Below are 13,056 nucleotides of genomic sequence, written 5' to 3'. Positions count from 1 at the left end.
GAGAATCTATGATGAATTTCTTAAATCACAAAGAGTTTGCCTCTGATTTAAAAATCAACTCTTTGACGACAACCATATAGAAGAATTTCGAGCCCAAATCAGACATTTACGTTGCAATTAAAAATTTTACTGTCACATTTGTGTGCTGTATCTAAAAGTGTATCACGCGCAAAAAAGATCAACATTATATATGGAAGCTTAACTTCTCTTCCAGCTTATTAATCTTTGAGACCAATATTATATGTGAATGCTATGTATATTAATTTAAACCATTAACTTTTCTTATTTGTGTGTTTGCACTACTGAAGAGTTATCTTGCTATTGGCTGACTATATCACGTGACCTATGCTGGCATCAGCTGCCGACATCACGTGACATGAGCTATGACTGGTCTACAAAAGCGCATCATAATCTCGATTTCAATGCTTCGGAAAGTGACATGCATTGTTTATTATACCTTCGTAATACGAAAATTTGTAGCTGCACATCAAAGGTCTTAATAAACGTGTGTCCCCCCCCCCCCCCCCCCTCTCCCCCGAGTCTCGTTTTCAAAAGTGCCAGGAAATCCTGTCTGTATATAAAACCATAAACATTCAAAGGATTGATGAGTTTGACAGTGCCGAAGAATAACTTAATACAGAAAAAGTGTATTTCCACCCGGGAGTAAGTGTATTTTTAGCTGGGAAATCCGGGAAAAATCCGGGAATTTTTTTTCCTTATCCTCGTTTACACCCTGACTGTGTGTCGGACTAAAACAAGGAACCTCTGCCTTTTGCAGGGACTGAGCTACTCGAGCACAATTCGTGACCCTCCCTCAGAGCTTCACTTTCACCAATACCTCATCTCCTACCTTCCAAATTTCGAAAGAGAGCAGGTAAAGTAGTACTGAATCATATTTCTCTGTGAACCCTGACATATAATGGATGTACTTCACAAATGAATGGTCCGTCATGTTATGAGGTTAGGTGCTGAAAGATTTTATTTGTGTTATAGAGAAGAGAAGGGTCTTATTAAGCATTCATAACCATTTATAGTGGGAAACAGCAGTTTCACTGCACTTGGAAAATTATTTTCATTGTTTGCAGATGTTCGGTTACCCTACTGGTCTCGGTGCTCTGCTTGTACGCAATTCCAGTTCTGATGCCCTCAGAAGGGATTACTTTGGAGGAGGGACTGTTCAGATTGCATTATCGAGTGAGAGATTTCACGTGCCTCGAGTAGAGATCAGTGAGCGGTGAGTACAGCTACAGCTGTATACAATTCATTACCATATTCTCCCACAAAGGGATACTTTAATTTGGTGGAAGGAGTTTAGAATCTACATCTTAATGTTAAATCTGTGCTCCCAGTGACTTGACATTTGTTGTATCAATAGTTTCTTAAACAGCTATCAGTATGATAATGTGTAGCACTCTTGCAAAAATCTCTTTCAACTGGACATGTTGCAAACTAGGGAGCTCCATTAGCCAGACATATATGAGGGTCATTCAAAAACTGAAGAGATAAATTGGTCTGGGGAAAACTGTTAGTTATGGCTTTAAGCTGGCATCACAGGGATGAGCCCTGATCAGCCGATGTATCGACATTGCTTTGTTTATAGCCTCAAAAATACATTTCAAGTCCACTTGAAATGGCCTCATTAGTTGAACAACATTCTGTTATTCGTTTTTTACTTGCTGAAGGCGAGAAACCACCAAAAATGGTCGCAACTTGGTGACTGACAAACACCATTCTGGCCAACCATTGCAGTTTCAACTCCATCACTTGATAGTCGAATTGCTGACTTTATTCATACCGACCGCTGTGTGACTGTGGAAATGATAGTTGATAAGGTTCAAGTTAGTACTGGTACAGTTAATAACATTATCTGTAACAAGCTAAAGTACTGCAAAACATGTGCAAGATGGGTCCCAAATGAGTTTACGCGGCTACACCACGAAAGAAGGTTGAGAGTGTGCACAGAGCTAAAGGAACATTATGAAAGAGAAAGTGAGCACTTCCTCAACAAAATTTTAACTTGTGATGAAACTAGGCTTCACTATTATGAGCCAGAATTAAAAAGACAAAACATGGAGTGGAAGCACACCAACTCACATGTCAAGAAAAAATTCAAAAGCCAAGTATCAGCAGGAAAAGTGATGTTGACGGAGTTTTGGGATGCTGAAGGTCCAGTTTTTTGTGATTTTCTCGAAGAGCAGTGTACAATGAACACCAAATTCTACTTGGATTTGCTTTTAAACAAGGTGAAACAAGCCATGAGAGAGAGACGTCATGGATCTCAGAGGAAAGGTGTGATACTCCAGCAAGACAATGCATGTCCTCATATTGCTCGACTAACCTAGGAAACCATCAACATAATGGGCTGGGAAGTACTGCCTCATCCCCCTGATTTAGCACATAATGATTTCCATTTGTTTGGTGCACTGAAGGAGACATTACGTGGGAAGAGGGTCCAGGACAACGAGGGTGTGAAAAAGTTTGTGGAAAATTGGTTCAAACATCAAGATAAAGAGCTCTTTGTAACCAGAATAAAAAAGCTTGTGGCCCGTTGGAACAAGTGCATAAATGTTCAATGGGATTATGTTGAAAAGTAGAAGAAGTATTGTTTTGTAAAAATAAACACTTTTTTTCAGACCAATTTGTCTCTTTAATTATTGAACTATCCTCATACTTTCCTCAGGTTGTGGTCCTCCAAGCCGTAGAAGCACAAGAATCTCCTTGTTGTGTGAAATAATGGGTTGTTGTTGTTGTTGTTGGTGGTGGTGGTGGTGGTGGTGGTGGTCTGTGTGTGTGTGTGTGTGTGTTTTAACGTATTCAGTATGTAATTCTATTTCACAACACACAGGAATTAAAAATTATAGATACTCTATTCCCCCAGATGAACTTCTTACTGTAATCTCCACTTTTACTAAACAACCTCAATTTTTGTGTGCTGTTTCATCCTCAATGTTAATTGTTTTCTGTATCACTCACCTGGTATGCTGAAACTTCTCGACTCTCCCAATATTACTCTGATTCCCGAGGAAAGACATCAGCATTTGTTGAGGACAGTTACTGTGCATACATTTTGATATGTATTTGCATATTTGCCATCACTAGCCCTTTTCTATAATGTACTTTTCTGTTTTTCACATATTTCTGTTTTCTCCTCATATATCATCTTAGTTCCTGATAGAGAAATCTGTGTTTTCTGAAGCTTATGTTCTATGAATATTTTTGTGTTAGGAGCACTCAGTTGAGTACATTTATCCACATTTGTTTCTTCTTCAAGTTTCACCTTTGACTTCTAGTCTTGGTTTTTCATGATACCAAATAAGACTAACAGTGGATATTGAATGTATACAGAGAAGGACAGCATAAATGGTCACAGGATTTTTGATGTATGGGAGAGTGTCACAGAGATACTGAAGAGACTGAACTGGCAAACTCTTGAAGACAGACAGAAATTATCCTGAGAAAGCCTATTAATAAAGTTTCAAGAACTGGCTTTCAATGATGACTCTAGCAATAACAACAAACTCCTAAATATTACTCCCGTAGGGATTGTGAGGATAAGATTAAATTAATTACAGCATGCACAGAGGCATTTAAAATTGTTTTTGCCATGCTCCATATGTGAAGGGAATAGGAAAAACTAATAACTGGTACAGTGGGATGCACCCTCTGCCATGCACTTCACAGTGGTTTGCGCAGTACAAATGTAGATACTTATATTTAATAAATAATAAAAAATAATATATATATATTACCAACTGTCACCAACCTATCAGAACTCCGGAGATGGGAACTTGCCCTTCAGTATATCCTCTCTTCCTGTTACCCACCAGGCCTCCACCTCTGCTAATTTCAAGTTGCCGCCGCTCATACCTCACCTGTCATTCAATAACATCTTTGCCTCTGTACTTCCGCCTCGACTGACATCTCTGCCCAAACTCTTTGCCTTTAAATATGTCTGCTTGTGTCTGTATATGTGTGGATGGATATGTGTGTGTGCGTGAGTGTATACCTGTCCTTTTTTCCCCCTAAGGTAAGTCTTTCCGCTCCTGGGATTGGAATGACTCCTTACCCTCTCCCTTAAAACCCACATCCTTTCATCTTTCCCTCTCCTTCCCTCTTTCCCGACAAAGCAACCGGGGGTTGCGAAAGCTCGAAATTTTGTGTGCGTTTTTGTGTGTTTTTTATTGTGCCTATCTACCAGTGCTTTCCCGTTTGGTAAGTCATGGAATCTCTGTTTTTAATATAGAAAATATAGTAATTTTGTTAAAGGTGCCATTACAGTCTGTGGTTTTTTTCTTTGTGAACTCTTGATTATTTTGTTGAGGACCTTCCTGGAAAATAGAGTCCAGTGGAAAAAAAAGAAGAAAAACACACACACACACACACACACACACACACACACACACACACACACACACACACACATACATCAGTAATGCTTTCTTGCAAACCCAAGCAGAAAATGTCCATAGCAGATTCAGTAAACTCCATAGTGGCTTGCCACATACTTTAGTCCTCCTTTGATTGTCTTCAACTCGTACATTTGTGACCTATCAGAAACTGCAGCTCACAAATTCATCAACTTCACAACATCAGTCTCATCGAAAGAAGAGATTTTACTGTCATGGAGGACATCCTATACTATTACCTTCAAAAGATCACTTCAAAAATCAGCCCTGGAACTTTGTCCACTAAAGATAGAAATAGCTCTGTAATAGTGGGTCAAACTACTAGCCTAGAGTCAGGTTCAGGAGTTGCACATTACGGTACAGTACTGTCTGAAAGTAACTGGGTGTAACCTTAGACATAACCTTATCATACCAGCACTATCTTCAGAAACCGACTATTAAACTTCTGAAGCTGTGATGAATTCCGAGGCAGATGAGCCAAAACTTTCTGGAAAGCAGATACGAGTAGGCTACGAACAATTACTTTATCATTAGTATATTCGTAAACTGAATATTGCTCTTGTGTATGGCTGAATGGTGCCCATATGTCACAATTAGAATTATACTTGGTACATTGATCCCCACCCCTGTACCATGGCTACTCATAGAGCGTCCACTGACAGACCTCTGACAAGCTCAGGATACCTTTAAGACTTTTTCTGCAGCAGTCAGTTGTCGGAAGATATGAAACGTTAACAGTACTGTATATTGACACTTCTCTCAGTGTACTTTTCTGGACTGACCAGGCACTGCCAGACGCTCTTAGTGGCAGTTACATCTCTTAAAGCTAGCAAAAGGAGACAATTCAAAGAGCGGAGGCATATTTTACAAGTTCATGCACCATGTGAATGTGCACTTATTTGATATAATTAAGTATACCATCTGTAAATCCACAGTTACAGTTCCCTTTTAAGTTATGTAACCCTAGCAATGGGTTATTGTCCCTCAAGTAGGGGTATAAACAAACAAACAGGCAAACTCCATTCAAATGAGCCTTGAAGGCACAACGGTACTGACCGACTGCCGTGTTATCTTCAGCTCGTAGATGCTATCGGATGTGGATATGGAGGGGCTTTCCCTTTTGTCAATTTTGATGACCATAGCGGCTACTGCTTGATCGAGTAGCTCCTCAGTAGTTCCTCATAAGGACTGAATGCACCCCGCTTTCCAACCGCAGTCGGCAGACCCGGACAGTCACCCGTACGAGAGCCAGCCGAGCCTGATGCTGCTTAACTGTGGTGGTGTGACGGGAACCGGTGTTACCGTAATGGAAACGCTGTTGGCTCGAGTAGGGGTACAAGAGTTATCAGAATGAGTGCTGATAGTACAATGATTAGAAAACAGAGAATTTCTCAAACTGTGTTCCTGTCTCACTGATTTGATTGAAATTATCTCAGAAACATGTAAAGTACAGTCTTGTCACGAGTGCACCCACTTGTACACAATTTGTGCATTGTCTGAGAAGCAGTCAGTATTTCCCTCTCCAGCTCATATCTGTCCACATGGGAAAGCCTCCAGGACACCAAAATCAGCATTTCAGCCATTTTTGTTACCTCAGCTTGGCTTGCCATGTCGGATAGCGAGAAACTGGTCACTAAATAAATGCACGAAAGTCTCAAATTTGCCCACCGTAATGATTTTCTTCATTGCGACACCAATTTAAAATTAAGCTACTAGGAACCGAACACATCAAAAGTTTGTTTAAAAATAACAGTTAGGTCCACAGTATAGGTTTGACAAAATGTCCATTTCAGATTATGTCCAGGAGACTGGAGAACTGCTCTCCTTGCATCCGTAAGGCAACAGAAGAAAGTGCTCCCACAAGATTGAAATGTAATAATCCCGGCCAAAGATGTACGAGAATTAGCTGATTGTATTTTTCACCTACTAAAACGTGGCGATGAAGGTAGTCTGTTACATCCTTTTGATCGTGACAACATCCGTGACCTTTTTGCTAAACAGACTTGCTTCTCCCTAGCTACATTGGCCCAAACTTAATAGAATATGCTGTGATGTAGAAAGAAGTGCTCTATGTTGTGACTCACCGGTCTTTCAAAGTGCCGCCGCGCAGTTACACACGTCCTCTACGTGCGGCGCTCTCTGCCAACGGTGAGGCAGCCGCGCCACCTAAGTGGCCAACCAGCCAGCAGCTGCTAGCCTTGGACTCAGTGCTGATTTGACTGTTACCGTGTACACGTGTCTTACATTGTCTACTCGCTCTGTGACTTACATGTATTGTGCCGTCTTTGAAATATATGTGTTCAACTTGACGTTATAACAATTGGTGACGAGGTAGTGGATTTTTTCTTTTCATCGTTGACCCACAGGTTTCCGTGGCTACTTTAGAGCAACTGTTGCGAGGTCTCATTGAACAGCAAACACTTCTCACATCGGCGATCCGTGATTTTGTCGCTGCATCCAATGTGGGGTGTCTCTCATCGATGTCTATACCTCCTTTTCCTCCTTACGACGAGACGGCGGAAGACTGGTCTGATTACGAAAAACGTCTTCGACAGCACTTCTTGGCATTTCACGTCATCGACGAACAAACATGTAAGTCTCTGTTCCTTTCATGGACTTCACCTCAAATGTATTGGTTGTTGTCGTAATTGGCTCCTTTGAAAGATCCTGCATCTTTATCCTTTGCTGACATGTGCTCCCTTCTGTCCGTATATTTTCAAAAGCATACGCATGTGGTAGCCTCTCGTGTTGCTTTTATCATTGTCAAAAACAACTGAATCAATCCTATCGCGCTTGGGCTGCTGAACTTCACGGCCTCAGTCAAAAGTGTCAATTTGTTACTGAAGTTCAGAAAGAATCCTACGCCGGTTCCATGGTACAGGATGCTATTATCCAGTCAGCGTCCGACAAAGAAGTTAGGCAGTGTGCCCTTCAGTTGGCAAATCTGACTTTAGATGAAGTCCTATCCATCGCACAGTCTTTTGAAATTTCTCGTGCCGCTGGAGCGCAAATAGAGGCATGGGGTGACGTCGGGGAAATACAGCATCTGCGCGCTGTTGACGAGGCGTGCGATGTGTCCCCGCCGGCCGATGTGGCCGCAATACACTCCCAAGTGCAGCCTCAGCCTAACCGTAAACAAACCTGTAAGAAACTGCAGCAAAACCCCTGGCAACTTCCTTCATGTCCGCAGTGTTTTACGAAACATTCACGGGAGGATTGTCCCAAACATTGTGCTGTTTGTCACAACTGCAAAAAGAAGGGTCATGTGTCATCCGTTTGCAAATCCGACCGCATACATAATGTTCATGAACATGATGCTGATTCTGATTCTGCATTGTCTGTCAATTGTACTTCTTCCCTTTCAGGGAAGTTATTCCACACTGTCCAAATACTTGGTCAAGATGTTCGCATGCAGGTGGATACTGGTTCTGCTGCCACTATCATCAATTCTCAGATGTATCTTCAGTTGGGTTCTCCAATCCTGTCTCTAGGCAATTACGGACTTACAATAAACAGAAGATTTCTCTCTTGGGACAATTTGATGCTGAGGTATCTTACAAATCTGTTGTTCGCACTGTTCCCATATTTGTGGTCGACCATAGTAACGTGGAGAATCTTTTTGGTTTCGATGCCTTTCACGTTTTTGGGTTCTCCATAGATGACTCTGTCAATATCATCTCTGATGCTGTTCCTTATGCTCACTTGGATTACTTGTCGACGACATTTTCGTCCCTTTTTTCTCCTGGGTTAGGCCATGCAAACGACTTTGAAGCTCACATCATGCTCAAACCCACTGCTCGGCCTAAGTTTTTTCGCACTCGGCCCATTCCTGTGGCCCTTCGTGATCGGGTCAAATGGGAGCTGGATCGTCTCACTGCTTCAGGGGTCTTGCTTCCTGTCACTTCCAGTGAATGGTCCTCTCTTGTCGTTGTCGTTGCTAAGTCCAATGGTGATATTCATCTCTGTGGCGATTTTAAAGCCACTGTAAATGCTCAATGCCTCATCGACACTTACCCTATGCCCCGACCTGAAGAATTGTTTACTGAACTTGCTGGAGGCCAGTATTTTTCTAAAACTGACCTGTCAGAAGCTTATCATCAACTTCCTCTCGACGCTGCTTCCCACCAGTTTCTGGTCCTTAACACGCCTTTTGGCCTCTATCAGTACCAATGATTGCCATTCGGGGTTGCCACTGCCCCTGTTCTCTTTCAGCAATTCTCGGAACAATTATTGCTCCCTGTCCCTGGGTGTATAAATTACATGGACGACATTGTTGTCACTTGCTCCACCACTGAAGAACATCTTCAGAATCTCCGCACACTTTTTCATGTCTTACAGACTGCCGGTCTTAAGTGTCATCTTCAGAAATCAAAATTTTTTCAGGAATCTATCACGTACTTGGGGTTCCAACTCTCTCGGGATGTTATTTGTCCGCTTCATCAAACTGTTGCTGTGATCGATGCTCTTCCTCGCCCTACGTCTGTTAAGGAAGTGCAGGCCTTCTTGGGGAAAATAGCATACTATCACAGTTTTTTACTGTCTGCAGCTTCGGTGGCTCAGCCATTGCATCGCCTGTTGCATAAAAACGTGCCCTTTCACTGGTCCGCGTCATGCGATGCGGCTTTCCAGAAATTGAAGACTATGCTGAAACAGGCCCCGTGCTGTCTACTTACCGACCTGGCCAACATCTTGTTCTTGCCACGGACGCCTCTCAATACGGGGTCGGTGCAGTCCTTGCGCACCGTTTTTCTGATGGTTCTGAACAACCCAATGCTTATGCCTCCAAAATGCTCACGGATGCCCAACGGAAAAATTTTAAAATTGAAAAAGAAGCTTTGGCTATTATTTATGCTCTTCATAAGTTTGGTGTTTTTCTTTATGGATCCAAATTTCATCTTGTTCGGACCGCAAACCACTTGTTTCCTTGTTTCACCCATCAACGTCACTTCCCGACAAGGCTGCACACCGCCTCCAGCATTGGGCTCTTTACTTGTCTTGTTTCAGTTATGAGATTCATTTCTGGCCGACGGCTCAACTTGCGAATGCTGATGCACTGTCTCGCCTTCCCATGGGTCCTGATCTGGCATTCGACAGGGACAAACTTTTGTGTTTCCACCTGGATGTTGCCGAGCAGTGAGTTGTGGTCGGGTTCCCCATCACCGGGGACTGGCTGGCGGCTGCTAAGGGTTCTGATCCTACCCTCTCCCAGGTTTTACACTGTATTCAGAAGGGTTGGCCAGATTGTCCGTCCGCTAAGACTTCTGACCCGTTGCGGAACTACTACGCTTTGTGCTACCGCCTCACGGCTAGGGATAGTGTTATCCTCCTTTCCACTGACAATGCTTCGCCACGTGTTGTGGTACCTGTGTCGTTTTGTGCTTCAGTCTTGCGCCTCCTTCACCCAGGGCACTGGGGTGTCTCTCGCACAAAATCTCTCGCACGCCGTCATGTGTACTGGCCCGGCATCGACTCTGAAATCGTACACACGGTCGCTGCCTGCGGCCCTTTTGCGTCACAGGCCACCGCCCCGAAGTCATCTTTGTCACTGTGGCCTTTGCCTGAGAAGCCCTGGGAGCGTATTCATACTGACTTCGTGGGACCTTTTTTAGGTACTTATTGGCCACTCGTAATTGACGCCTACTCTAACTTTCCTTTCATTGTCCGTTGCACGTCGCCTACCACCACGGCAACCACAAATGCTCTAGCTTGCATTTTCTCTTTGGAAGACCTTCCCTCTACTCTTGTCACTGATATTGGTCCGCAATTTTCCTCTTCTGAATTTGCAGATTTTTGTGCCTGTCACAGCGTCATGCACATCACGGCCCCTACGTTCCATCCACAGTCAAACGGTGAGGCTGAACGACTGGTCTGCACATTTAAGTCTCAGACGAGGAAACTCCTGACTTCTGCTGCTGCTGATGATGCGCTTTTCCAATTTCTGGCTTCTTACCGTTTCACCCCCATGGGCGACTGCAGCCCGGCTGAGCTCTTACACGGCCGACAGCCCCGCACGCCACTTCATCTTCTGTGGTCTTCCACCTCACAGCTGCGGGTGCCTTTGCTCGACCGGTTCACTGCCGGTGACCTTGTATGGGTATGGAGATATGGCAGGCAGCCAAAATGGAGTCCTGGCCGCATCTTACAACACCGTGGCCGACGCCTGTACGAAATCCAGACAGACACAGGTGTTGCAGTGCATCATTCGGACCAGCTTCGGCCTCGTGTCCCGGCAATGCCTGTTCCGAATGCCGCTACACCACCTTCGGCTCTACCTGATGCTCGGGATCTTGGCATCTCTCATTACTCACAACGCAGCCCTCTCACCATCATATCGGTGCCAGCACAAGAACTGACGCCACCAGGAGACGTGCCCATGCAGGAACCAGATGACCATAATCTGTCGGAGCAACTCTACTCGCCTCCTTCTCCTACGGATGCGGACACATCGCCCGTGTCTCCTGTTATAACAACCGGACTCACCACAACGGGCAGATTGGGGCACGGGCCCCCAGCAGATTCGACCCCCACGTCTCCTGTCATCTGGCCGCTTTATCATCGGGGATACTTCCGTCCGTACAGGAAGCCGCCTCCTCGAGGCATTACGGCCAGTCAAACAACACCTATGGATGTTAGCAATCTACAGGCCACCTCCATCAAGACCAGTGCAAAAAATTCAAAGGGGGGAAAAGTTTTGTGACTCTCCAATCTTTCAAAGTGCCACCGCGCAGTTACGCGCGTCCTCTACATGCGGCGCTGTCTGCCAGCGATGCAGCAGCAGCGCCACCTAAGCGGCCAGCCAGCCAGCGTCTGCTAGACTTGGACTCAGTGCTGATTTGACTGTTACCGTGTACACGTGTCTTACATTGTCTACTCGCTCTGTGACTTACATGTATTGTGTCGTATTTGAAATACATGCGTTCAACTTGACGTTATAACACTCTACATCAGTGGGTCATGTGAGAATCTCATTCTTGTGACTAACACACTGGAGTGAAGCCATGGCACACATTGTAAAGGCATTCAGTGGAAGAGCTGGATCATACATATGTAGGGTGATCAGACGTCCGGATAAATCTGGACATGTCCTCCTTTTTATCTCTTTGTTCGGAGTCCTGGCAGATTTTTATATTGTCCTCCTTTTTCGCAAAGTTGCCCATAATAAAATTATATCTGCAACTATTTTCATTCTATTGCTCTTTTCTTTTTTAAAAAAAAAATTGGGCCAAGTATTTTTGTGAAAGTAAGCCTGTTGATTGTCATTCAGAATCATTATAACTTGCAGAATACTTTTTCAGTATATTGGGGCACAAGGCAAATGCAGAAAGCAATTTTCACTCATTACAACACAGTGGATTGATGACTGGAACAGGTTGAATCTCGAATCTGTTAAAGGTTTGTTGACGGTTCAGTACAAATTGAAAGAACTTCCCAGTACTAAGCGAGCCTACTCTGCTACATAAAATTGGATCTTCAGAGAAGTACCAATAAAAGTTAAGAAATGTATGTTTGTCTATTAATTAATTCATTTATTAAATTTGAATGTATATTTCTGTTTGTCATCTTTGTTTTTCTTTGGTCTCTTTTTTTTTTTTTATACATCTGCATCCAGTACGTCCATACGTACGTCCACTAAGACACTCACTTGACTGAAAAACCCTATGACTGTGCAAGATCAATAGAGATCTTTAAGTCTTCCATCTTTACTGTTTTTAATTTTCTAGATGTGGATCAGTAGCTCAATGCTGAATTGCCAGAATTTGGACCCAAATGCTCAGGTTCGATTCGCAGTCAGTTTTACGGTTTTGGCTGTCACTTCTAACTGCTTTCACCTCTGACAGAGTTTGTCGACATGTCAGAGGCCGAATTGCGCCGTGTTCCAGAGTCCGTGTTAAACTGTAGATCCTGTTCAACAGTTCAGAGCTTGGAGAGAGGCAATACCATGCCGGCTCTAAAAGGCCTGGCCTAATAAAGAACTGTGGTATTCATACCAGCATTTGGATTGAGGTCAGCTGTACTTACATTGTAAATACACTTGTGTGTACAGCCTTCATAGTTTATTTACCTTATGTGATACAGTTACAAACTAACTGGTTTATATACAAGAGACATATCAGAAATTTACATTTTAGTTCTCATAATTTTTATGCTAATAAAGAATTAAATAACAATAAAAATATGTTTCTAGACAGCGCTTGATTTGTATAAAAAAGAGGATATGGTACTGTGACCTACCGGCGAACATTTTTTTGAAATTTAGGTGTGGTAGTACATTATTTTAACATTTTTTTTCCCAGAGGTACCGGTACGAGACACCTGCACATACCATCACATATCGAGCCCAGTTTCTAGGAATAAATAGCTATATTTACTTAGTGGGATAAATAACAAGTTTGATACAACTCAAGTTATCAGTCAGTCTTTCATAAGTTCTTCTGCTGACTAATAGCACATCTATGCAGGTGTGCTATATAACTTCCTGTACAGTGTACCTGATTTTATCTGCCTGAAATTGTTTCCTTTTAATTAATTTAAAATACCTATTCTTGTGTGTTGAGTGTCTGGACATACAGTTTGAGTTAATGGGTGGGAACTGTCAAGTTTTTCTTGTTTCTTTTGTAAGCGTAGGCACAACAGGGGGTATTTACAACTT

At 43.1% G+C, this 13,056-nt stretch overlaps 1 protein-coding gene across 1 annotated transcript in view; it reads left to right on the top strand.

The window, feature by feature from the left end:
* The window catches only part of LOC126109833 (molybdenum cofactor sulfurase 2), a 143,791-nt gene that overhangs the window by 46,870 nt on the left and 83,865 nt on the right, over nucleotides 1–13,056 (top strand). Inside the window, exon 5 of the mRNA XM_049914893.1 lies at nucleotides 1,086–1,234. Coding sequence (XP_049770850.1) covers nucleotides 1,086–1,234 — 149 coding nt within the window. The remainder of the gene's footprint in view (nucleotides 1–1,085; nucleotides 1,235–13,056) is intronic.

This window comes from Schistocerca cancellata, chromosome 12, assembly GCF_023864275.1.
Source record: "Schistocerca cancellata isolate TAMUIC-IGC-003103 chromosome 12, iqSchCanc2.1, whole genome shotgun sequence".
NCBI classification, from domain to species: Eukaryota; Metazoa; Arthropoda; class Insecta; order Orthoptera; family Acrididae; genus Schistocerca; species Schistocerca cancellata.
This window is presented reverse-complemented; position numbering and strand designations above follow the sequence as displayed.